At 40.4% G+C, this 23,982-nt stretch overlaps 1 protein-coding gene across 1 annotated transcript in view; it reads left to right on the plus strand.

Moving 5' to 3' along the window:
- Positions 1 to 23,982, plus strand: part of KDM3B (lysine demethylase 3B) — a 61,522-nt gene that overhangs the window by 20,628 nt on the left and 16,912 nt on the right. Inside the window, exons 5-11 of the mRNA XM_060093420.1 lie at positions 487 to 611; positions 2,688 to 2,762; positions 5,439 to 6,038; positions 9,680 to 10,916; positions 11,796 to 11,997; positions 16,012 to 16,226; positions 17,003 to 17,155. Of these exons, the coding sequence (XP_059949403.1) occupies positions 487 to 611; positions 2,688 to 2,762; positions 5,439 to 6,038; positions 9,680 to 10,916; positions 11,796 to 11,997; positions 16,012 to 16,226; positions 17,003 to 17,155 (2,607 nt within the window). The remainder of the gene's footprint in view (positions 1 to 486; positions 612 to 2,687; positions 2,763 to 5,438; positions 6,039 to 9,679; positions 10,917 to 11,795; positions 11,998 to 16,011; positions 16,227 to 17,002; positions 17,156 to 23,982) is intronic.

Genomic DNA, 23,982 nt, shown 5'->3' on the forward strand with positions numbered 1-23,982 from the left:
TAAATTGAACTCTCCACCTACTGTAATGAAAGTCAGATAGCAAAGTGTAAATGGTTATATATCATTCCTATGGTAACATAACAAAATAGTACATTCAACTTACTGGCCTCCCACTTTTTTAATGTATATGTCATATAGATCTGAGTAGATTTTCACATTACCTATAGTTTTTGATTTGTAAGTTTCCTTTCTCTTCCCTGTATTACTTTCTAGAATTGGAAAATTGAGATAAGGTAGAATCAGAGGCCTGGGACATTCTAAGAAATCTCCAAATAAACAGAACTTACAAAAGTCTCTGGGAAAAACTATGTTTTTTTTTTAAATTGCTGTGTATGGTAAATCTGAAATTGTTCATTTATTCAACTCCATACAAGAGGATTAAAAGTGCTAAGTATTTACATTATATAATTTTCTTTCTGTTTTTAGAAACAGTCACGAAATACAGCTTAGCCAAAAATATTCAATACTAACTGATCTCTCCTTTAGGTCCCTACAGTGTTCAAGGTCACAGGGTCAAAGTATACCAGCCAGAGGGAGAAGAAAGTTGGCTCTGTGGTGTTGTAAGCCATCAAGACTCCATCACCCGTCTTATGGAGGTGTCTGTAACTGAGGTAAGGCTCTGTGTTATTTTGTCTGAGGTCCATCCATCCCCTTACCCAGGGTGGTGTAGGAAAAGGGAGCACTTCATTACATGTAAGAAGACTTGGGTTCCATCTCTGGCTTTGTCACTGTTCTTTTTTTAAATTTATTTTTGGCTGCGTTGGGTCTTCATTGCTGAGCACGGGCTTTCTCTAGTTGCAGTGAGCGGGGGCTACTCTTCGTTGCAGTATGTGAGCTTCTCATTGCCATGGCTTCTCTCGTTGCGGGGCACGGGCTCTAGGCGTGCAGGCTTCAGTAGTTGTGGCACTCAGGCTCAGTAGTTGTGGTTCGTGGGCTCTAGAGCGCAGACTCAGTAGTTGTGGCACACGGGCTTACTGGCTGCGTGGCACGTGGGATCTTCCCGGACCAGGGATCGAATGTGTGTCCCCTGCATTGGCAGGTGGATTCTTAACCACTGCGCCACCAAGGAAGTCCCCCTGGTTTTATCACTTATTGATTCTATCACCTTGAGAAAGGCTGTTCAACTTTCTTAACCTCAGTGTTCTCATTTGTAAATTAAAGTTAATTAGGTAACTTCCCCCTGACCTCACAGCATATGTTTTGGGAACTAAGATAATGTATTTGAAAGTGCTTTGAAATCTATGAAAGGGTATACAAATGTGAAGTGGTGTTATCATTTTTTATCGTATTCAGAAAGTTTAGTATTTAAAAACCTAATCAGCATTTGCTTCTATAATATTTATGCCACTCCCCCTTAGATGCTGAAAAAATGAATTGTTTCTAAAGCAATAAATAGAAAAAACATAGCATCTAGAGCTACCTGGAGAATTGTCTATCAAAACAACAAGAATATTTGGGGTCTGCCCTGATGGTGCAGTGGTTAAGACTGCTTCCACTGCAGGGGGTGCAGGTTTGATCCCTGGTTGGGGAACTGAGATCCCACGTGCTGTACAGTGCAGCCAAAAACAAAAACAATAGCGGAGTATTTTGAGGCAAACACGTATGTATTTATGATATCTTTGAATTGGTTTCAGATTTGCCCTCGGCATTCACATGTAATGTAAACATAAATGATTTTAGTTATTTCTTTATTGAATTTTATTTATTAAATTATTCAATCCTCATTTACAAATTTCAAATGATACACATATATATAAAATAGATATTGAAAGCCATCCCTTCCCCTAGGCAAATGTTACTCCCCACAATGGTAATCACCATTAACAGTTTGGTGTATATTCCATATGCTTCCAAATATCTTCTCTGTGTGTGTGTATGATATTTATATATTGTCTATTTAGGAGATAGCTATATAAATCATACTTTATTAACAAATGGGATCATATGATACATATAGTTCTTTGATTTACCTTTTTTACTTAATTTTAAATTGTCAACATCTTTGTGTGTAAATATATATAGAAATCTATCAATACTTTGTCCTTTTAAAATAGATGCATACTATTCACTGAATGGATGTATCATAACTAATTTAAAATTGATGGACATTTAAATCATTTTTATTATTTTCACTAATATGAATAATGCTGCAGTGAATATCCTTGGGCATATATCATTATACACTTTCACATTATTTATTGGAATAAATTCCTAAGTGTGTAATTGCTGGGTCAAAGAATATGCACATTAAGTCTGATGATGTCTGTCAGATTGGCCCCTCCCAAACCTTTTGTTTTTTAATAGTAGAGTGGTGCTTTTAATGATTACTGGTTCTGAAGGTTTTTTGTTTTTTTAATTTCAGAATAGGAAGGTTTTAGAGATGCAGAATTTGAAATTCATACCCCTAAAGGGACACTTGGGCATTGAATGCAATTTTTTCATTCATTCGTTTAACAAATATTTGAGTGATTACCATGTTCTAGACCTTGTTTCAGATGTTGTTATTCTGGCAGTGAATGAAATAGTAGAGATCCCTGTTCATGGAGCTTTCATTCTAGCAGGGGAGTAGAAACAAATAGAGATAATTACATAGATTAGAAAAATACATAATTATGTCTTTGGTGGAAAAGGCATTAAATCTTTTTCTTCCTTTTTTCATATTTTCTTCTATCCCGCTCCTACTGTAGAGTGGTGAGATCAAGTCCGTAGATCCCAGACTGATCCATGTGATGCTGGTGGATAATTCAACACCTCAGAGCGAGGTACAGTAATGAACTGAGTCTCTGAGCAGACTCATGAGCTTGCGTTATCTTGTTACATAGACTTCCTTATGTGTGTGTTATCCATGGATGCCCTTTGGGTTTCATCTCTGACCACTGTACATTTCTTGCTCTCTCCACAGTCTTGTCCAGTTGAGGGAGGATAATCTCAAGAAAGAGACCTAGTCTGAGCAAACCCTTTTCATCATGGCTATGTTGCCTAGCCGTTTTAAAATCCATGGCCTATTTTTTTTCTTACATTTTTTCAGGACAGGTATATTTGAAAGATACAGTAGATAAAGCTGTAATAAGCAGTAGAAATATTCATGACCTACCCAGTAATAAGAAATGGAGGAGAAGCTACATCCTCTTTTTCTTTCCATTAGGTGGTAGTGAGCTCCAAGGAAATCTGAAATTCCATATCCCAAGAAGAGTCACATCAAACTGGTGTGTAGTTCAGTGCTCAGCACACAGTGGATTACTCCATAATTACTGTGAATCAGGCCAACTCTTGGTTCATTCAGAATTAACATAACCCATAAAAAGATACATTATATATCAGTGCCTGAACCAATCAAGGAATCCTGTATGAATTTCCTTCAGTAGGACATTGACTTAGACAGCCATCTGTCCATATATTCCTCACAGTCTTTTAGCACCTGCGTGGCTACTCATGCTGAGTATACAGTTCTTCCTCATCTTCTTTATCCAGTCATTTTTGGCTTGATAAAACAAGATTAGGGTAGGAAAAGAAGAATCAGGGTTAAATTTAATAGTTCTTTACTACATATTATATTATTACAAATAAGATAAGTCTCTTGACTGTGTTTACGTGGCTGAAAAACACTTGTTATTTTGATGCCATATTGGGTCCCTCTTTTATTTTCTTCCTTATTTCATTCAATCTTTAAGCACCTATTATATGTCAGGTACTGTTTAGCTGCCCAGATATAGCTAGAGAGTACTGGTCTCAGTGTCCTAGTCTTTCTACTCACATGTGAGTAGCTCACTGTAAGTAGGGCATACATGTAAATTGTTGATCAGGGAGATTGCTCTGAGCCAGGCTCTGTAAGTTGGCCGAATGAGTTAAAGGTGAGATCTGTGGTTTTCAGCAACAGATGTTGATTCTTCCCTTTTCAGCTTTGCCATGATGTGACTATCTTCTTAGCTAGCAAAGTACAGTTATTGACAGTTCTGCCAAATTTTACAGTAACCCTTCTTAGAGATCCATGGTTACCTCATCTCCTTGAAAGAGTGAGCAAGAAAGAAAGGAGAGATTTCACTGATTCTACTTCCATACTTCACAGCACTGAAAACTGGGTGATGATAGAGGTTGAAGAAAGGGTAAAAAGGTTTTAAAAGGATCAAATGGAAGCAATGCTTAACAAACAGAAACAGTTCTTGAATGAAAGATTTAGAAACTTAGATTAATAGTACCAAAAGCATGGGAGAAACAAATAAATCTTGAACTTTGTTTAAGGTTTGTAGAAGGAAATTAAGGGAAAAAAGACAGAAATGAAGGCAGCAAAAAAAGGAAGAAGAAAAAAATTAGAACTGGCAAGAAGAAATGTAAAATTTGAAAAAATTTCAGTTATAACAGCTATAATAATGATTACAACAAAGATAGATCTGCACAAAGAATCTGTAAGTATTCAAGGGCAGTAAGACTAGAGTAATCAAGTTGGTAAATAATAATTGCCAAATAACTATGTCTCTAGCTTATTGCCACCCCAACGTGTTATCTGAATAAAACTGTCTGAAAGTTAGCTAAGTGAAGCTAAAATGAAAACCTGCTTCATGATGGGATACCAATCTAAGACTGTTCCAGATATAAGTTGCTTGAGAGAACGTTAGCTGTGTCCCAAGCCCTTGTCCTCTTGTCCTTCTCAGGGAAAGAGTTTTTATTCAGAGATAGGAATTGCCCCCTTTTAATTCTGTGTCTTTTAAGGTTGTCTGACCTCTCAAATAAGGCACAAATAAGATTTCATGTGATAGGCTAAAATTACTGGAAGAGCTAAGAGATTTGGTTGTTTGGTTATGGTAGCCTGCCTTTTTAGCTTTCCCCTGTCTGATGCTTTGAAATAAGCTCTGGAGATTGATTGTGTCTTTATAGTGTCCATAAGAGCAATTCAGACTTGTTTTTGTTGGGCTCACTTTTGCTCTGGTCACAGACTCATAAATGTTAGTTTTCCTATTGTTAAGTTGTCACCAGTTTTTAGTGACTTCTGGATAGAAAAGTCACTTATTTTTCAGTAGTTGAAATGCCAGTTTCTGTCAAACAAGGAGACAAATATAAAATAAAGCAGATTTTTTTTTCATCAAGAGGCAAATAAGTTCCCAGCCTAGCTCTAGCAGTCTATTTTGTAAAAGAAATTCCACAAATTTTTAAAATCCTAAAAAAAGTCCAATTGAGGAAGTAGTGGATTTTATTTAAGGGAAAGTTTGCCAAGTGAGTTAACTTCTTAGTAACCATTATCTTGAATATGTGTGCATAAATTGAATCACAGGAAGATTGGAGCTTTTTAACAAAAGGGGGTGTCTTAGAGCTGGCACTGGAATTTGGCAATCTGTACCTGCTTTGATTGTCTGCTTCTAGAGATGGGAAAGAGCTAATGGTTTATGGTTTTCACAGGATGGAAGGTCCCTTGTAATAAATCTTTTTTGAATTTTGTTTTGTAGGGGGGTACGTTAAAAGCAGTAAAATCTTCCAAAGGAAAGAAGAAGAGAGAGAGCATAGAGGGGAAAGATGGCCGGAGGAGGAAAAGTGCTTCGGACTCTGGGTGTGACCCTGCATCAAAGAAATTAAAAGGAGACAGGGGTGAAGTAGACAGTAATGGGAGCGATGGAGGTGAGGCAAGCCGAGGGCCCTGGAAAGGAGGGAATGCCAGTGGAGAGCCAGGGCTGGATCAGAGAGCCAAGCAGCCACCGACTACATTTGTCCCCCAGATTAACCGCAACATTCGCTTTGCCACTTACACCAAAGAAAACGGCAGGACTCTGGTGGTGCAGGATGAGCCCATAGGTGGGGACACACCTGTACCTTTCACTCCATATTCTACAGCCACAGGTCAGACACCTTTGGCCCCAGAGGTGGGTGGAGCCGAAAATAAAGAGGCAGGAAAAACACTGGAACAAGTTGGCCAGGGTATGGTGGCTTCAGCAGCTGTGGTCACTACCGCCAGCTCCACCCCAACCACGGTGAGGATCTCAGACACTGGCCTTGCAGCAGGGACTGGGCCGGAAAAACAGAAAGGCAGCTGGTCGCAGGCCCCAGGAGAGGTGAGTTGTTTCAGGGGCAGATTTGCAAGATTTGGGTTCATTCTTTCACCCTACTTTGTTCTTAACACATTAAAAAAGCATCTCAAATGCCACAGGGAAGGAGTATTTCTGAGATGTGCTTAAATTGTATTCTGTGGATAGTCCTTTACTGCTCGTTGGGCAAATGCATATATCTTTAAAACTTTATCAGCTCTTAAAAGTCACCTGAACAATTGGGCTAATCAAAAACTGATTATACAACCCAATTTAATGAGTTGTTAAAATAGATCTAATGGGGAATCTTTTTAATTCAGTTATCTATTTAGTTCATGTAGTGGTTGAGCCTCAACCAGGCCTATGAGAGGCAAGGTTAATGAATTATAGTGTTGGCAACAGTGAACACTGTAATTAAGGCTATGTGAAAGCTACTATTACCAACCCCTGTTTTCAGTTCATCATTTTATATATTTTCCTTTGAGGCTGGGCTGCTTTCTTTGATTTGATATGACCATGGAAGGTTGGTTTTTTCTTTCCCTAAGTTAATCTTTTAAGTCTTACCTGGAAATTTTGATGGAATTATTTCATCATTTCATATATTTTCCTTTATGGCTGGGCTGCTTTCTGTGATTTGATATGACCATAGAAGGTTGGGGGGTTTTTTCCCCTAAATTAATCTTGTAAGCCTTACCTGGAAATTTTGATGGAATTAATCACAGTAGTATCCCGTTTACTATGTTCTTTATCTTACATGCATGTATTGTTGCTGAAAAGGAACTTTTGTTAAATACAAGTTAACATCAAGTTGGCTCCCCAGTCAAATTTGAAACAGTGTCAAAATCAGTTCTTATAGTCTTCTGGTACTTATTTTGGTCACCAAAGTATGATTTATGATGCTAGTCATATTTTTTTCAAACTGGCTGTTAATTCAAGCTGTAATATGAAATATAAATAAAATACTAAAATTTTTTTAAATTATGTATAGGAAACTACTGTGTGCTAAGTACTGTATATTATAAACAAAGAATTGAAATCCTGTTTGACGGAGCTCACATCCTAAAATGGAATCATTTTATAACAGTGTATAACAGTGCCATATAAAACATGGCATATACATTTCATCTGACTTCTTCCCCTCCCTAGCAAATGCAGTTTGTTAATCTCTAGTGTGCAGGGTTGGGGAGGGAGGTGAAGTGCCCAGGCAGAAGAGAAGGCCTATAAATGCAAATTTCGCACTCTTCATGGTTTGTTCTCTGTTAGTTTACCAGCATTCCCAAGAGAGCTAGGTGGGGATCTTATGTGGATTTCCAGTATGTGTAAGTCATCATATTGCCCAAATTGATTAAAATAAAATCCATGTCAAAGGCAGAGTAGATATAAGTGGGGATTACAAAATAGACCAAATACTACACTCTGCAAGAAGAGATCCACTGAATGCTGTTGTTCTTGGAGTAGCAAAGCTGAATAAATGAAATGTGGATCAAAGGGCATTTTCCAAACAGGTTTGAGAAATTTCTGTGACTGTATCTGTAATTTTGCTAATGTGTTAGCCTAGGTATTCTCTTGGAATATGGTTTAAAAGTACAGAAATGGATGTTTCCATCATGAAATAGGGACACAGCCCTCCAGGAAACTTCTTGCCCTAAAAAGTGTGTTGAAATCAGTTTGTCATCACTGTCTTATAAGAAGAGGATTTGAAATTTAATCATTTGAAGAAAATGAAAGACCATCCAAATTATTTTTCATTCATGTGTGTATTTATTTTTAAAGAGTAACTTTAGTAGTGAAACCTGAGATCCTTATGCTTATTCCTTGCAGTCATGCAGGTGTCAAGGCTCCTGGCCAAATTCTGGCAGTGAAACAACAGCATAGCATCAGTGCTGTGTCTGTCTATTCTCTTCTTTTTATTTGGAGGAGTTTAAGTCTGGTTGCTGGTTAGTGGGAAGGAAAAGAAGAATGAACTAAGTTTTTGACTGTTAAATGCACTGAAGCAGTCTCTGTAGCAGATGTCAGCTGGAGGCAAGCCACAGGTGGTCTGCCTGGTTCTCATGCCTCTTTGCCACCCCAAAGAAAGTCCTAATGTAGACTCCTCTTGTGTATTTAAAGAAAACCTTAAATAAATTGAAACTCCCCCCCCTTCTTTATAAATTTATTTATTTTATTTTATTTTTGGCTGCGTTGGGTCTTCGTTGCTGCTCGCGGGCTTTCTTTAGTTGTGGCGAGCAGGGGCTACTCTTTGTTGCGGTGCATGGGCTTCTCATGGCGGTGGCTTCTCTTGTTGCGGAGCACGGGCTCTAGGCATGCAGGCTCAGTAGTTGTGGCTTGTGGGCTCCAGAGCGCAGGCTCAGTAGTTGTGGCGCATGGGCTTAGTTGCTCTGCGGCACGTGGGATCTTCCTGGACCAGGGCTCGAACCCGTGTCCCCTGCATTGGCAGGCGGATTCTTAACCACTGTGCCACCAGGGAAGCCCCCCACCTTTTTTTTACAACACCCTTTCATTTATCTGGCATAAGTTGTTTTAAATTATGGTAAAGTAACACATAACATAAAATTTACCACTCACACCATTTGAGGTATACAGTACTGTGGCATTATACATTCACAGTGTTATGCAACCATCACCACTATCTAGTTAAAGAAAGTTTCTTCTCCCCAAAAAGAAACTCCATATCCATTAAGCAGTCATGGAATAATTTTTATTTCCAAGTATTACATAAGTGCTCGTACCTGCCTATGGATATTTCTCTGTATTACGCACATATATGGCTGTGTAATATACCATATGAAAGTGATTCTAACCCTTCTTTATGTATACATCCTTCTTTATTCAAATGCAGAAGTTAACATTTTTAAGATATTTAAAAAAAGAAACTTTTTTCATTCTCCAATTTGTTACGCTGAATGCTTTTATTTGGTGGGTGTATCAGTGTCTACAGTTTTCCACTTTGGAGACTTGTTAGATCCTAATGATAACAGAAGGGTTCAGTAACTGGTGTGCCTTCTTTAATTTAGCACCTTTAGGTCTAACTTTAATTGAAACAGATAATTCAACTTTTAGGTTGACTTGGACCCATAAATAAATGGCCAAATTCCAAAAAGGTCCATCTTGGTGAGTTTCAGACTAATAAAGAAAATACTTTTCCTTAATGTACAGTGGGCTTGTCATAGGGCTGAAGTCGCTTTTGTAAGATGGGCAATTTGCAATGGCTTAAATAAACTGAAACTTTAACCATAGCCCCTAAGGTCTTTGAGATAGATTAATATTACAGGGTCACTAGTAATATTTCACTATATTTCAGAGTAAAAGCTGATGTCCATTGGGGAGCCCTTTTCTTCAGTTCCTGGTGGAGTCTTCATTTCTAAGTAGATACTTAGAAGCCTACACAGCCTCCAAGTGCTCTGACAACCAGTTGGCTAACAACCAAGGGAATGGCAGGATATCATTCATCCTGCCATCTCTAGCTTACCTTGCTAAAGATCCCCTCTGTGCTGTCTGTGGCAGTTTTCTTCCCTGGTGAAATACAGGTATAAGAACAGTTTTCCTGGAATTATAGGAGAGAAAAGTTGATTGACCCTCAGGAAATGTTGGCCTAGGTCCAAGAAGATATCGTAAGGTTGTCAAGAGAAGCCAGCATCACTAACTCAGGCTATCTTCTCTCTTTTCAGAATTCAAGAAGTTCTGTTCTGGCCTCTTCTGGATTTGGAGCATCTCTCCCGAGTTCATCACAAGCTTTGACTTTTGGAAGTGGAAGGAGCCAGTCCAATGGGGTTCTAGCCACAGAGAACAAACCTTTGGGCTTCTCTTTTGGCTGTAGCTCTGCACCAGAGTCTCAGAAAGACTCTGATCTCTCCAAAAACTTGTTTTTTCAATGCATGTCCCAAACTTTACCCACCAGTAACTACTTCACTACTGTTTCAGAGAGTTTGGCTGATGATTCCTCCAGTCGAGACTCATTCAAACAAAGCCTTGAGAGCCTATGTAAAGGAAGATCCGCTCTTGGAGCAGACACTAAATCAGGCTCTAAGGCTGGAAGCTCTGTGGATCGGAAAGTGCCTGCAGAGTCCATGCCCACCCTCACGCCAGCCTTCCCACGGAGCCTCCTAAATGCCCGCACCCCAGACAGTCATGAAAATCTATTTTTACAGCCCCCTAAACTGTCCCGAGAAGAGCCTCCTAACCCTTTCTTGGCATTTGTGGAGAAAGTTGAACATAGCCCTTTCAGCAGCTTTGCATCTCAGGCATCAGGTAGCTCTTCCTCTGCTACCACTGTCACCTCCAAGGCAGCATCCAGCTGGCCCGAGTCTCACTCCTCTACAGATTCAGCATCTTTAGCAAAGAAGAAAACCCTCTTCATCACAACTGACTCCTCCAAACTGGTGTCTGGTGTTCTGGGCTCAGCTCTTACCACTGGGGGGCCAAGCCTCTCTGCCATGGGGAATGGCCGGCCCAGTTCACCCACCAGCAGCCTCACCCAGCCCATTGAGATGCCTACTCTCTCCTCTAGCCCCACAGAGGAGAGACCAACTGTGGGGCCTGGGCAGCAGGACAATCCTCTCCTTAAAACCTTTAGTAACGTCTTTGGCAGGCACTCAGGCAGCTTTCTGTCCTCCCCAGCAGATTTTTCACAGGAGAACAAAGCTCCTTTTGAAGCTGTGAAAAGGTTCTCACTGGATGAGCGAAGCTTGGCTTGCAGACAAGACTCGGACTCCAGTACCAATAGCGACCTGTCAGATTTGAGTGACTCTGAGGAGCAGCTGCAAGCCAAGACTGGCCTGAAGGGGATTCCGGAGCACCTGATGGGGAAGCTGGGCCCCAATGGGGAGCGCAGTGCTGAGCTGCTGCTGGGAAAAGGCAAAGGGAAGCAGGCCCCCAAGGGCCGGCCTCGGACTGCCCCCTTGAAAGGTGATCCTGCTGGGCTTATACGTGGGCTTGCTGGCACTAGCTTTAAATGCTTGTTGTGCTCTTGGGCAGCAGAGGCCCTCTCTTTGATGGAAAGTTCTATAATCTCATAGAATTACATAGTCAAAAGGGCGCCATCAGACCTTCTGGTTCAGGGCAGGATTGATCTATACTAGTACTGTAAGAGGGGTATCTGTCCTGTGTAATGATAATCCCAAAAAGTCTTGATAGTCTGTTATTTTCAGTCAGGAACTCTTTTCTTGTGTATTTCTCTTGCTTTTGGCCCTTCCTCTTTTATTTACTTAGGCGAGTTACTCAGTACTAGTCTTCATTCTCACATCGCAGCCCTTAGTAGAGTTGATGAAGCAAAGAGAACCACTCCTCAGTTTGCTCCTCTCTGTCACATATATATGGTTTTAACACCTCTTCCAAAAAGCCTTTAACTCTTGTGGAGTGAGGTTATGGTCCAAAATTGTATAAGGGCAAGTGTTTAAGAGAAAGTCTGATGGTAAAAGTCCCCATTCTTGTTAGGATTTGGTGTCCCATGGGAGCCACAAGAGTTCTTGATTAGTAGAACAATCATATCCTGAGGGGCTAGTGGCAAGAGGCTTCTGCCGTCTTGAGTTTTCCTCACCCATGCTCAGAGTTGTTTTGTTGTCATGGGGTACTTCCCACAAATTCTCCATGGTCTTTAACTCCTAGTTGAAGCCTTTGTTCCCTGTGCTCCTTTTCTGTCAAGGATGGACCTGATGGGCTCATGCCCATTCAGTGCAAGGAGGAGTGACTCAGGTCAGGACAAGTGACTGTCCCCAGGAGGATTATATTATTGAGTCTCATTTAAACCTTTCATGACCAACCATTTCTCCCCCTCCCTTGCCACAGTTGGCCAGTCAGTGCTGAAAGATGTGAGCAAAGTGAAGAAGCTGAAGCAGTCCGGAGAGCCCTTCCTGCAGGATGGGTCGTGCATCAATGTAGCCCCTCATCTGCACAAGTGTCGTGAGTGCCGCCTGGAGCGGTATCGGAAGTTTAAGGAACAAGAGCAAGATGATTCCACTGTGGCTTGCCGCTTCTTTCACTTCCGGAGGTACCCAGACTCCTCTCTTCATCTCCTTCCCAGTTTCGTTAGTGACACTTAACTTCCACTCTTTCTCTGAATCGGTAAACATATCTCACCATCTTTTTATTGTTTTCCTAAATTACATTGCTCTCAGAGTCTGTGCTAAGGTTCTGCTATCCCATTAGTGGCCACTTAGTTGTTTGGATTGTGAAATGATATGTGACTTTGTCCTTAGAGAATTGAAATTGAACAATCTCACATGCTGCCCCCTGAGCTGTGTTGAGTTATTCCTAACTTGGGTTCCATTTGAAACCAGTGGTGTGAGCAGAAGGATGCCATTTTGTGTCATAGATCTGCCTGACCACTTATTCCTCTTTAGTGCTAGAGTAACTTGAGTCCACTATGGAGAAGGGGAAGTAAGGTTAGGAGATAATGTGAAATAGAGATAACTGTTGAAAATACTAAGAATATCCCTTGCTTTTACCAAACAACAGCTATTTAGTCACTTTTCTTCTGCTTGATAAACTTAGAAGAGGAATTTCTTCTAAGCAATCATTCAAGTGTCCTTAGTTTTTTAAATAAAGAAATCCAGGTGGTTTATCCATGTGGCATGGATTCACTTATTCAGCAAATATTTATTGAGCACTAATGTGTGCCAGCCGTTGTTGTGGGCATTGAGGATTAAACAGTGCATAAAACCATCAAATTCCTGCCCTCAGGAGGCTTGTTGGGGACGCAGAGTAAATAAGAAAAAAAAGGTTAAATATATAGTATGTCAGTCTGTAATAACTGTAAGGAAGAAAAAGGAGGGAAAGAGGATTGAAGTGTGGGGAGGCTAGAGAGGCTACAGTTTATTTTTATATCTTTTTTTTTTTTTTTTTTTTTTTTTTTTTGCGGTACGCGGGTCTCTCACTGTTGTGGCCTCTCCCGTTGCGGAGCACAGGCTCCGGACGCGCAGGCTCAGCGGCCATGGTTCACGGGCCCAGCCGCTCTGCAGCATGTGGGATCTTCCTGGACAGGGGCACGAACCCGTGTCCCCTGCATCGGCAGGTGGACTCTCAACCACTGCGCCACCAGGGAAGCCCTATTTTTATATCTTTATTGGAGGAAGCTACAGTTAAATAGGATGGCTTGATGGGGGAATTCCCTGGTGGTCCAGTGGTTAGGACTCCACGCTTCCGCTGCAGGGAGCACAGGTTCAATCCCTGGTTGGGGAACTAAGATCCCACATGCCACGTGGCAAGGCCGAAAAAAAAAGGATGACTTGAGAAAGTGAGTTTTGAGTAAAGACCTGAAGGAGGTGAGGGGAGTGAGCCACACATTTTTCTGGGAGACAAGTATTCGAGATAGAGGGCACAGCAACAGCAACTGTCTTGAGGCTGGAATAGTTCTAGTGTGTTCATGGAGCTAGGGTGGGTAAAAGAGAGTAAGCAAGGGGGGGAAAAGAGTGAAGTCAAAGAGTTAATGATAGTTCCAGATTGTAAAGGGCTACTTTTAAGGGCCCTGGCTTTTATGCTGAAGAAGCAGTTGTTGGAGATTTTGAGCTGATGAGTAACACTGATGAATGTTTTAAAGGATCACTGTGACTACCTTCTTGAGAGTAGATTATATTGAGGCAAAAGCAGGGAGAAATTAGGAGAATATTGGAATTATCCAGGTGAGAAATGATGGTGGCTTAGTGTAGGGAGTAATTAATAGAGGTGATGAGAAGTGGTTAAATTAAGGATATATTTGAAGGTAGAGCCACATGCTTTTCTGATGGATTGCATGTGGGATATGAAAGAAAGGAGTCAAAGATGATTTTACGGCTTCTGGCCTGAAAACTGGAAGAATGGAATTGCCATTTACTGGTAAGGTGATTTCTTAGGGAAAAGTGGGTTTGAGGAGGAAAATGGGGAGTTTTAATTAGTTAATTTATTAATTTATTTTTATTTTTATTTATTTATTTTGGGTTGTGTTGGGTCTTTGTTGCGGTGTGCGGGCTTCTCATTGTGGTGGCTTCTCTTATTGTGGAGCACGGGCTCTAGGTGCCCGGGCTTCAGTAGTTGCAGCACGTGGCTTCAGTAGTTGTGGTGCGTGGGCTCAGTAGTTGTGGCTCATGGGCTTAGTTGTTCCACAGCGTGTGGGGTCTGCCTGGACCAGGGATTGAACCCATGTTCCCTGCATTGGCAGGAGGATTCTTAACCACTGCGCCACCAAGAAAGTGCGGGAGTTTTGATTTAGATATGTTAAATTAGAGATTCCTATTAGATTTCCAAGTAGAGATGTTGAAAGGGCAGCTGGGGAATTCCCTGGTGGTCCCATGGTTAGGACTCTGCCTTCTCATTACCAAGGGCCTGAGTTCAATCCCTGGTCAGGGAATTAAGATCCCACAAGCTGCGTGGTGCACCCAAAAAGAAAAAAAAAAAGAAGAAAGAGCAGCTGGATATACAACTCCAGAGTTGAGGGAAGAAGTCCAAGCTGGAGATAAAAATGTGGATGTCACTGGGTATTTAAAGCTGTGAGTCTAACTGAGATCACTTAAGGAGTCAAAGTCCAGGCAGAGAAGAGAAGTAGTCCAAGGACTGAGTTCTGAAGTTCTCCAGCATTTAGGAATGGGAAAGATGAGGAGGAACTAGTAAAGGAGGCTGAGAAAGAACAGCCAGTGAGGTATCCTGGAAGACAACTGAAGAAAGTGTTTCCGGGAAGAAATTATGAACTCCGGCAAATGTTGGTGATTGGGTGGGGTCAGTTAAGGACTGAAAATGATCATTGGATTTAACAAGGGGGAATGACCTTGTCAAAAACAGTTTTGGGACTTCCCTGGCGGTCCAGTGGTTAAGACTCCACACTTCCACTGCAGGGGGTGCTGGTTCAATCCCTGATCAGGGAACTAAGATCCCACATGCCGCGTGGCATGGCAAAAAAAACAAAACCAATTTTGGTAGATTGGTGGGAGAAAGCCTGAATGACGTGGATTAAGGGAAAATAAAAAGAAAAGGAACTGGTGACTATCAGTATAGGCAACTCTTTTAAGAACCTGCTCTTGGGCTTCCCTGGTGGCGCAGTGGTTGAGAGTCCGCCTGCCGATGCAGGAGACACGGGTTTGTGCCCCAGTCCGGGAAGATCCTACATGCCGCAGAGCAGCTGGGCCTGTGAGCCACGGCCGCTGAGCCTGCGTGTCCGGAGCCTGTGCTCCGCAACGGGAGAGGCCACAACAATGAGAGGCCCGCGTACCGCAAAAAAAAAAGAAAAAGAAAAAAAGAAGCTGCTCTTACAAACTGATAAATGGAGGAGGTGGGTGTGGAATCAAGGGGATTTTTGAGATAGCACATTCAAATACTGACAAGAGTGATTCAGTAGAGAGGAAAATAGATGATGTAGAAGAGAGAATTAGTGGAGGGATGCCTATGCAAGAGGATAGGATGTAAAACATAGGTGAAGAGGTTGGTCTTCACTGGTACCTAGTTCATCCATAGTAGCAGAAGATGAAATGGAGTACATGGGGCCAGTGACAAGAATGTGTGGTAGTGTGGTGGTGGGAACTTGTGGGAATTCTCTTCTGGCTCCTTGCGGAATTTTTTCAGTGAAATACTTAGCAAGTCCTTGTGGGGAAAGTAATATCGGAGGTTTGAAAAGAAAGGAGAAGATATTAAACAGGCATTTAGGAGAGGGAGCACACTAGGAAACTGTATTGTGGCTGCCAGGCAATATTAAGGGTTCACGTGAGTAGACATGAATTTCAAGTGTGACAGTGAGCATAGCTCTGTATTTTCCTCTGGTCACATTCAGTGCTGTGGGTGCTGGTATGAAACAGGTGGTTGGAGAAACTGGTGGACATTTCTGGGGACAGCTTTTTAAAGAACCCAGACGTACTAGGTGTTAACAAGCCTTCCTATTAGTGCATACTGTGTTGGTCTAATACAGTGAAATTTCTTAACTCAGTCTGATTCCTGTTATGTCTCATTTAATTTCTTTTAGGTCCTAGGATTTTAAGTGTGTGTTGGTTTGCATGGTTGCTGCTATTTACTATGTATTTGACTGTGTACCTTCCTGTCGCAGGTTGATCTTCACTCGAAAGGGGGTACTCCGAGTGGAGGGGTTTCTGAGTCCCCAGCAAAGTGACCCTGATGCCATGAACCTGTGGATTCCCTCTTCCTCCCTAGCAGAAGGAATAGACCTAGAAACCTCAAAATACATTCTTGCCAACGTTGGAGACCAGTTCTGCCAGCTTGTGATGTCTGAGAAGGAGGCCATGATGATGGTGGAGCCACACCGTAAGGCACCCTCTTGCTTGTCTTCCAGTCAGTTCTAGTTGGAAACTCATTTTCTTTTGCTTAAAGGGAGGTGTGGAAGGAGTGGCAGGTAGCATTTTCTATGGATGAATTAAGACCGATAAAACTTCTCTTTGTAGTAAACTAAATAGCTGAAGCCACACCTGTATCCAGCAGTCCTCATTCTTTTAGTCTTTGGCAGTTAACAAACTAAAAATTCCTTCCCTGTTTGTCTTTCGTTGTTGTAGCACAGTTGTCATAATCTGCATTTTGATCCCCGTTTGGGTTTGATTCACGCTGAATATTTTCAGTTTGCTTTGAACTAATTTGTGTTAGTAAGTGATACTTGATGGTTTGTGAATAGATGAAGTGCTACTGGTTGTTGTGTTTCATACCTAGAACCCACATTTTTCAGACATTTATGATATTTCCGTGTCTATGAGATACTGTACCCTATTTCTAGACCAAAGAATATTGTACTATGAAATTATGCCCTACACTTTAAGAGAAGAATCCTCTTGTTTCAAAATTCCCCAAATTGAAAACTTTATAGTATCTTAAATGACAACATGTGGCATTCATTCTCATTGACACTTGTTCAGAAATATTAGAAATTCCATGTATTTTGTTTCTCTTACAGTTATAGAAATACAGACTTCATGAACCTTTGAGTTTAATTGCTAGACAAAACACTTGAGTAGAAATCAGTGGGTCTGGGATCTTTTGCTGTTGCTCAGGATGGTCAGTGCCAACAGTATTCCTCTTCCTTTTTCCACCAGAGAAAGTGGCATGGAAGCGAGCAGTGCGTGGTGTACGGGAGATGTGTGATGTATGTGAAACAACTCTCTTCAACATCCACTGGGTTTGTCGCAAATGCGGATTTGGGGTCTGCCTTGACTGTTACAGGCTCAGGAAAAGCCGACCACGCAGTGGTGAGCAAATATTGTCCTGTGTAGTTCTAAAGGTAAACTGTCAGTGGAGGTGTGGACTTGGAAATTGAAGCAGAAATGGGTTTGTGCCTCCTTTTTAGCTGTTTAGCTTCATTTATGTTTTGTCACATTGTGAAGTCTTAAAATTGCCAATACTCCAGCCTAACTGGGAAGGTTAAAACAAGCCAAGAAGAGTAAATCTTCATCTTCCCTGGTTTAGTTTTTTTTTAATAACATCTTTTTTTGAGATATAATTAATATGCTGTAAAATTCACCCTTTTAAAGTGTACAGTTCAAAGGTTTTTAGTATATTCTCAAGGTTATATAGTCATCACCATAGTATAGTATAGTCTCAAGGTTACATAGTAATTTCGTTCTCACTGCTCCAAAAACAAACTTCACACCCATTAGCTGTCACTCCCCATTCCTCCCCCTCCTTAGGCCTTGGTAACCACTAATCTACTTACTGTCTATATAGATTTGCCTATTCTGTACATGTCATATAAATGGAATCATACAATATTTGGCCTTCTGTGACTGGCCTCTTTCACTTAGTGTACTGTTTCAAAGTTTCATCCATGTTATAGCACCTAATTCATTCCTTTGTATTGCCAGGTAATATTCCATTGTATGATATACTACATTTTCTTCATCCATTCATCAGTCGATGGACATTTAGGTTGTTTCTACTTTGGGCTGTTATGAATAATGCCACTAGGAACATTTGTGTACAAGTTTTTGTGTGAACATATGTTTTCATTTTTTTGAGGATATACCTAGTAGTGGAACTGATGGGGCATATGGCAGTTCTATTTTTAACCCTTTCAGAAACTGCCAAACTGTATTCCAGAGTAGCTGCACCATTTTATAATTCCACCAGCAACGTACGAGGATTTCAGTTTTTCCAAATCCTTGTCAACACTTGTTATTAAATGTCCTTAATTGTAGCCATCATAGTGGCTATGAAGTAGTATATCATTTTATGTGTGTGTGTGTTTTTAATAAATTTATTTATTTATTTATTTATTTATTTATGGCTGCATTGGGTCTTCATTGTTGCACATGGGCTTTCTCTAGTTGCAGCGAGTGGGGGCTACTCTTTGTTGTGGTGCGCGGGCTTCTCATTGTGGTGGCTTCTCTTGTTGCGGAGCATGGGCTCTAGGCGCACAGGCTTCAGTAGTTGTGGAGCGCGGGCTTCAGTAGTTATGGCTCGCGGGCTCTGGAGCACAGGCTCAGTAGTTGCAGCGCACAGGCTTAGTTGCTCCATGGCATGTGGGATCTTCCTGGACCAGGGCTCGAACCCGTGTCCCCTGCATTGGCAGGTGGATTCTTAACCACTGCACCACCAGGGAAGTCCCTCATTGTGTGGTTTTGACTTGCATTTCCCAGATGACTACTGATGTTGAGCATCTTTTCATATGCTTATTGGCACTATGTTTATCTTCTTTGGAAAAATGTCTATTCAAATCCTTTGCTTCACTTTGTTTTTGCTTTACCTTATTGCCCACCACTTCCTCATTCTTCCCTCTTATAAGATACAGTGTAACCACTGTAACAGTGGTTTTAGAGCTTAGGCTACTAGGATCTGAATCCTACTTGCACATGTTATTATACCAACTATGGTATCTTGGGCTAGCTACTTAACCCCTCAGAACCTCAGTTTCCTTGTCTATAAAACAAAGATAATATGAGTATGTCCCTCACAGCATTGTTTTGAGGATTAAATGAGATGATGTATGTAAAGTGGTTAACACAGGGCCTCACATCCACTAGGTTCTACATGTTAATGGAGCTAAGATCTTCCATTGTTGCCCATGAAAGATAAACTTCTGCACAAATTGCCCTCCTGCCATAAACAACAAGAAAACCAGACAAAATATATGAAACCACAATTTCAGATATTAGACAACAGGCAGTTTGAGTCTGTGTTCCCTAAGAAAAGGGAAGAAACAAGGTGAATCTTACAGTTGCCCCAGTTTACTGCTTGGAGGCAGTTTCCATCCTGTACCACAGGGAAAGGCAACTAAAATAGAGTTTGGCAATCTCATGAGTTGAGACAGAGATCAGAATCTGTGAAGAGTAAGGTAGTGTACTGAAGAGGTTACAGCTTCACAGAGAGAACACCAGAGATCTGTGGAGAAATCATCTAAATTTTTTTTGTCTTATGGTGATCTGCACATGCATAAGGTGAAACTTTCCTCAAGGCAATCAACTGAGTAGTATACAGAACTGACAGTTTGTATTCCCACCAGCCAGAGTGGAGAGACACTGGATAGAGTTCAAAAGAGTCACACCCTTAGTAGTAAGACTAATGTTGTCCCAGAATACAGGCTGCTCTGGAGCTGCCATAATGAAGTGTAAAGCAAGCCTTGGAAGGATCAAATTCATCTACAAGTTACTTAGTTATATGCCACACTAAAACCAAACATTCTTTAAAGGATTACAACAAAATCCAGTACTCTGAACATAAAACTCACAAAGCTCTGCATTCAGTGAAGAATGATCAGGTATACAGAAAAGCAGAATAATAAGACCAATAATCTGGAAAAAAGAAAAAAAAAATGATCTGTAGAACAAATCCAGAAATGACAGTAGTGATGGAATTATTGTACAAGGACCTAAAACAGCTATTATAAAACTTTTAAATATGCTTGGACATAAAGGAAAACACAATGAGAAAAACAGAAGACATGTAAAAGACCCAAATGAAACTTCTTGAGATGAAAAATATCTCCCCCCAAAAATTACACTAGGTGGCAGATTAGATACTGCAGAAGAAACAGTGAGCTTGAAGACAGCAATAGAAACTATAAAAACTAAGCACAGAGAGAAGAAAGAAATTTATAAGAGTGGCTTGTTGAACTACAGGATATATTGGGCAGTCTCCAAAATTTATAAATGGAGTTCCAGAAAGAGAAAGGGCAGGAGGGCAGAGACAGAAAAAATATTTGAACAAATAAAGCAAAAAATTTTCCAAATTTGATGTAAAAGCTATAACACCACAAATCCAACAATAATCCTCAAACAGAAAATACGTTAAGAAAACCACACCGGGGCTTCCCTGGTGGCGCAGTGGTTAAGAATCGCCTGGTAATGCAGGGGACATGGGTTTGAGCCCTGGTCCGGGAAGGTCCCACATGCCACGGAGCAACTAAGCCCGTGCGCCACAACTACTGAGCCTGTGCTCTAGAGCCCACGAGCCACAACTACTGAGCCCGTGTGCCACAACTACTGAAGCCTGCGCACCTAGAGCCCGTGCTCCACAACAAGAGAAGCCACCACGATGAAAAGCCACCACAATGAGAAGCCCGCGCACCGCAACGAAGAGTAGCACCCATTCGCCGCGACTAGAGAAAGCCCCGTGCAGCAACAAGGACCCAACACAGCCAAAAATAAACAGATAGATAGATAGATAGATTTATTCAACAACAAAAAAAAGAAAACCACACCAGGGGCTTCCCTGGTGGCGCAGTGGTTAAGAATCTGCCTGCCAATGCAGGGAACACAGGTTTGAGCCCTGGTCCGGGAAGATCCCACATGCCGTGTAGCAACTATGCCCGTGCGCCACAGCTTTCAAGCCTGTGCTCTAGAGCCCACGAGCTACAACTACTGAGCCAATGGGCCACAACTACTGAAGCCCGTGCGCCTAGAGCCCGTGCTCTGCAACAAGCAAAGCCACCGCAATGAGAAGCCTGCACACTGCAATGAAGAGTAGCCCCCGCCCGCCACAACTAGAGAAAGCCTGTGCACGGTAACGAAGACCCAACGCAGGCAAAAATAAATAAAAATAATAAATAAATTAAAAGAAAACCACACCAAAGCACATCATAATCAAAGAGAAAAGCTGAAAAGCACCAGATGAAAAAAGGCACATTATGTAACAAAGATAAGAATGATAGCTAACTTGTCAGAAACCTGTACGCCAGAGACAATGGAACAGTATTTTAAGGTGCTGAAAACAAACCTATTAACCTAGAATTCATACCAGTGAAAATATCTTTCAAGAGTGAAATAGTTTTTCAGACATGGATAAAATGATAGAATTCATCACCAGCAGATCCATGCTACAAAGTTAAAGGTAGTTACTCAGGCAGAAGAAAATGATACAATGTGGAAATTTGGATTAACACAAAGGAGTGAAGAATATCCTATGTGGTAAATATGCAGGTACATATAAGACTTTTTTTCTTAATCTTTTAAAAAGATAATTGTTTAAAGCAAAAGTAGTAACTGTATTGTGGGGTTTATAATTTAAGTAAAATTAAAATATGTAATAACAGCACAAAGGAAAGGAGGGGAAAATGGAAGTACTGTTTTATAAGGGTCTTAACACTGTCAAGTGTTATAGCATTTGAAGATAGACTGTGGTAAGTTAAAGATACTACAAACTCTAAAACAAACCAAAAAAATTAAGAGATATAGCCGCTAAGCCAAAAATGGAAACAAAATCATATTATAAAAAATAATTAATTCAAAAGGTGGAAAAATGAAACCAAAAATGGTACAAATAAACAGATATACAGTGTATCTTATATTCAGATTTCTTGGAGTGGGTAGCACAATTACCAAAAAAAAAAAGCCTAAGAAGGTTTTTTGGGGGCATGATAAAGAAAAGTTGAAACACTGAACTAGGTATAGATAGGGACATCTTATATAATGTGAAAGACTGCATTTTCCCCCCTAAGATCAGGTACAAAGCAAGGATGTCCACTCATCACAACTTCTATTCAACATTGAACTGGAGTTACTGGTCAGCATGAAGAAATAAAAGACAAGGAAAAGCATAATAATAATTTTTTAAAAAGGCTCATAGCTTGGAAAGAAATAAAATGGTTTTTATTCTCAGATGACATGATCATCTATATAGAAAATCCCAAGAAATCTACAATAAAGCTACCAGAACTAATAAATGAGTTTAGCAAGATTGCAGGATACAAAGTCAACATAACAAAATTCAGTTCTATTTCTGTATGATGTCAGTGAACAATTAGGGATAGATTTAGCAAATATGTAAAAGATACATGTACTGAAGACTACAACACATTGCTAAGAGAAATTAAGTGCTAAATAAATAAATGGAGAGATGTACTGTATTCACGGATAGAAGATTGAATATTAAGATGTCAGTTCTTCCAAATTGATCTATAATTAAGTGCAATTCCAATGAAAATCCCAATAGGACTTTTTGTAGAAATTGACAAGTTGTTTCTAAAATTTATATGAAATACAAATGACCTAGAATAACCAAACTTTTGAAAAAGAAGAATGAAGTTGGAGGATTTATACTACTACATTTTAAGACTTTGTATAAAGCTACAGGAATCAAAACACTATGGTTAGTACAACAGAACAGAGTCTAGAAGTAAACCCACTCATATACATTCAACTGATTAGCTGCAAAGGTGCCAAGGTAATTGAATGGAAAAAGATAGTCCTTTCACAAATGGTACTGAAATGACTGTATATACATATTCAAATAAATGAACTATTTTTATTCACATTATATACAAAAAATTAACTCTAGTAAATCATAGACCTAAACATAAAAGTTAAAACTCTAAAACCTCTAGGAAAAAAATAGAAGACCTTTGTGTCCTTGGGTTAGATAAATATTTCTTAGATAAGACACAAAAAACAAAAGAAAAATTAATATCAAATTTGAAAACTGCTCTTCAAAAGACATTGAGTAAATGAAAAGGCAAGCCACATAGTGGGAGAAAAGATTTGCTGATCACATATTTGCTGAAGAACTTGAATCTATAATAAAGACCTCTTAAAACTCAATAACAAGAAGACAAAAAACGCAGTTGTTTTTTTTTTACTTTTTAAATTTATTTATTTTTGGCTGAGTTGGGTCTTTGTTGCTGCTCTCAGGCTTTCTCTAGCTGTGGAGAGCGGGGGCTACTCTTCATTGCGGTGCGCAGGCTTCTCATTGCAGTGGCTTCTCGTTGCGGAGCACAGGCTCTAGGTACGTGGGCTTCAGGAGCTGTGGCACGCGGGCTCAGTAGTTGTGGTGCATGGGCTTAGCTGCTCTGCAACATGTGGGATCTTCCCGGACCAGGGCTCAAACTCGTGTCCCCTGCGTTAGCAGGCGGATTCTTAACCACTGCACCACCAGGGAAATCCCCACCAAAACCCAGTTTTTAAATGGGCAAAATATTTGAACAGATACTTCATCAAAGAAGATAGATCAATGGAAAATAAACACATGGGGAAAAACTATCATTACTTACTAGGGAAATAAAAATTAAAACCATAATGAGAAACCACCAACCCCACTAGGATGGCTAAAATTTTTTAAACTGAGAGTACAAAAGTGCTGTCAAGGATATAGAGCAACTAAAACTTATTAAACGTTGCTGATGGTAATGCAATTTGGTAGCATCACTTTGGAAAACAGTATAGCCATTTCTTTATAAATTTAGACATAAACTAGCATTCCACTTCTAGGTATTTCCAAGAGAAATGAAAATATGTCCACACAAAGGCTTGTACTTGAATGTTTGTAGCACTTTATTCATAATAGCCAATAATGGGAAACAATCCAACTATTTACCAGCTGCTAAGTGGGTAAACACAATAAGGTACATCCATACTATGGAACAGCACTCAGACATAAAAAGATATGAATTACTGATAAATGCAACAATATGGATGAATCTCAAAATCACTGCTAAATGAAAGAAGCCCAACACAAATGACAAATGACATACCATATGTTTCCAGTGATATGAAATTCTAGAAGAAGCAAAACTTTAGTGTTAGAAAGTTGGTCGTTGGTGGCCAGGGGTTGAGGAAAGGGTATTGACTGTAAAAGGCTGAAGGGAACT

This window comes from Mesoplodon densirostris, chromosome 3, assembly GCF_025265405.1.
Source record: "Mesoplodon densirostris isolate mMesDen1 chromosome 3, mMesDen1 primary haplotype, whole genome shotgun sequence".
Taxonomy (NCBI): Eukaryota; Metazoa; Chordata; class Mammalia; order Artiodactyla; family Ziphiidae; genus Mesoplodon; species Mesoplodon densirostris.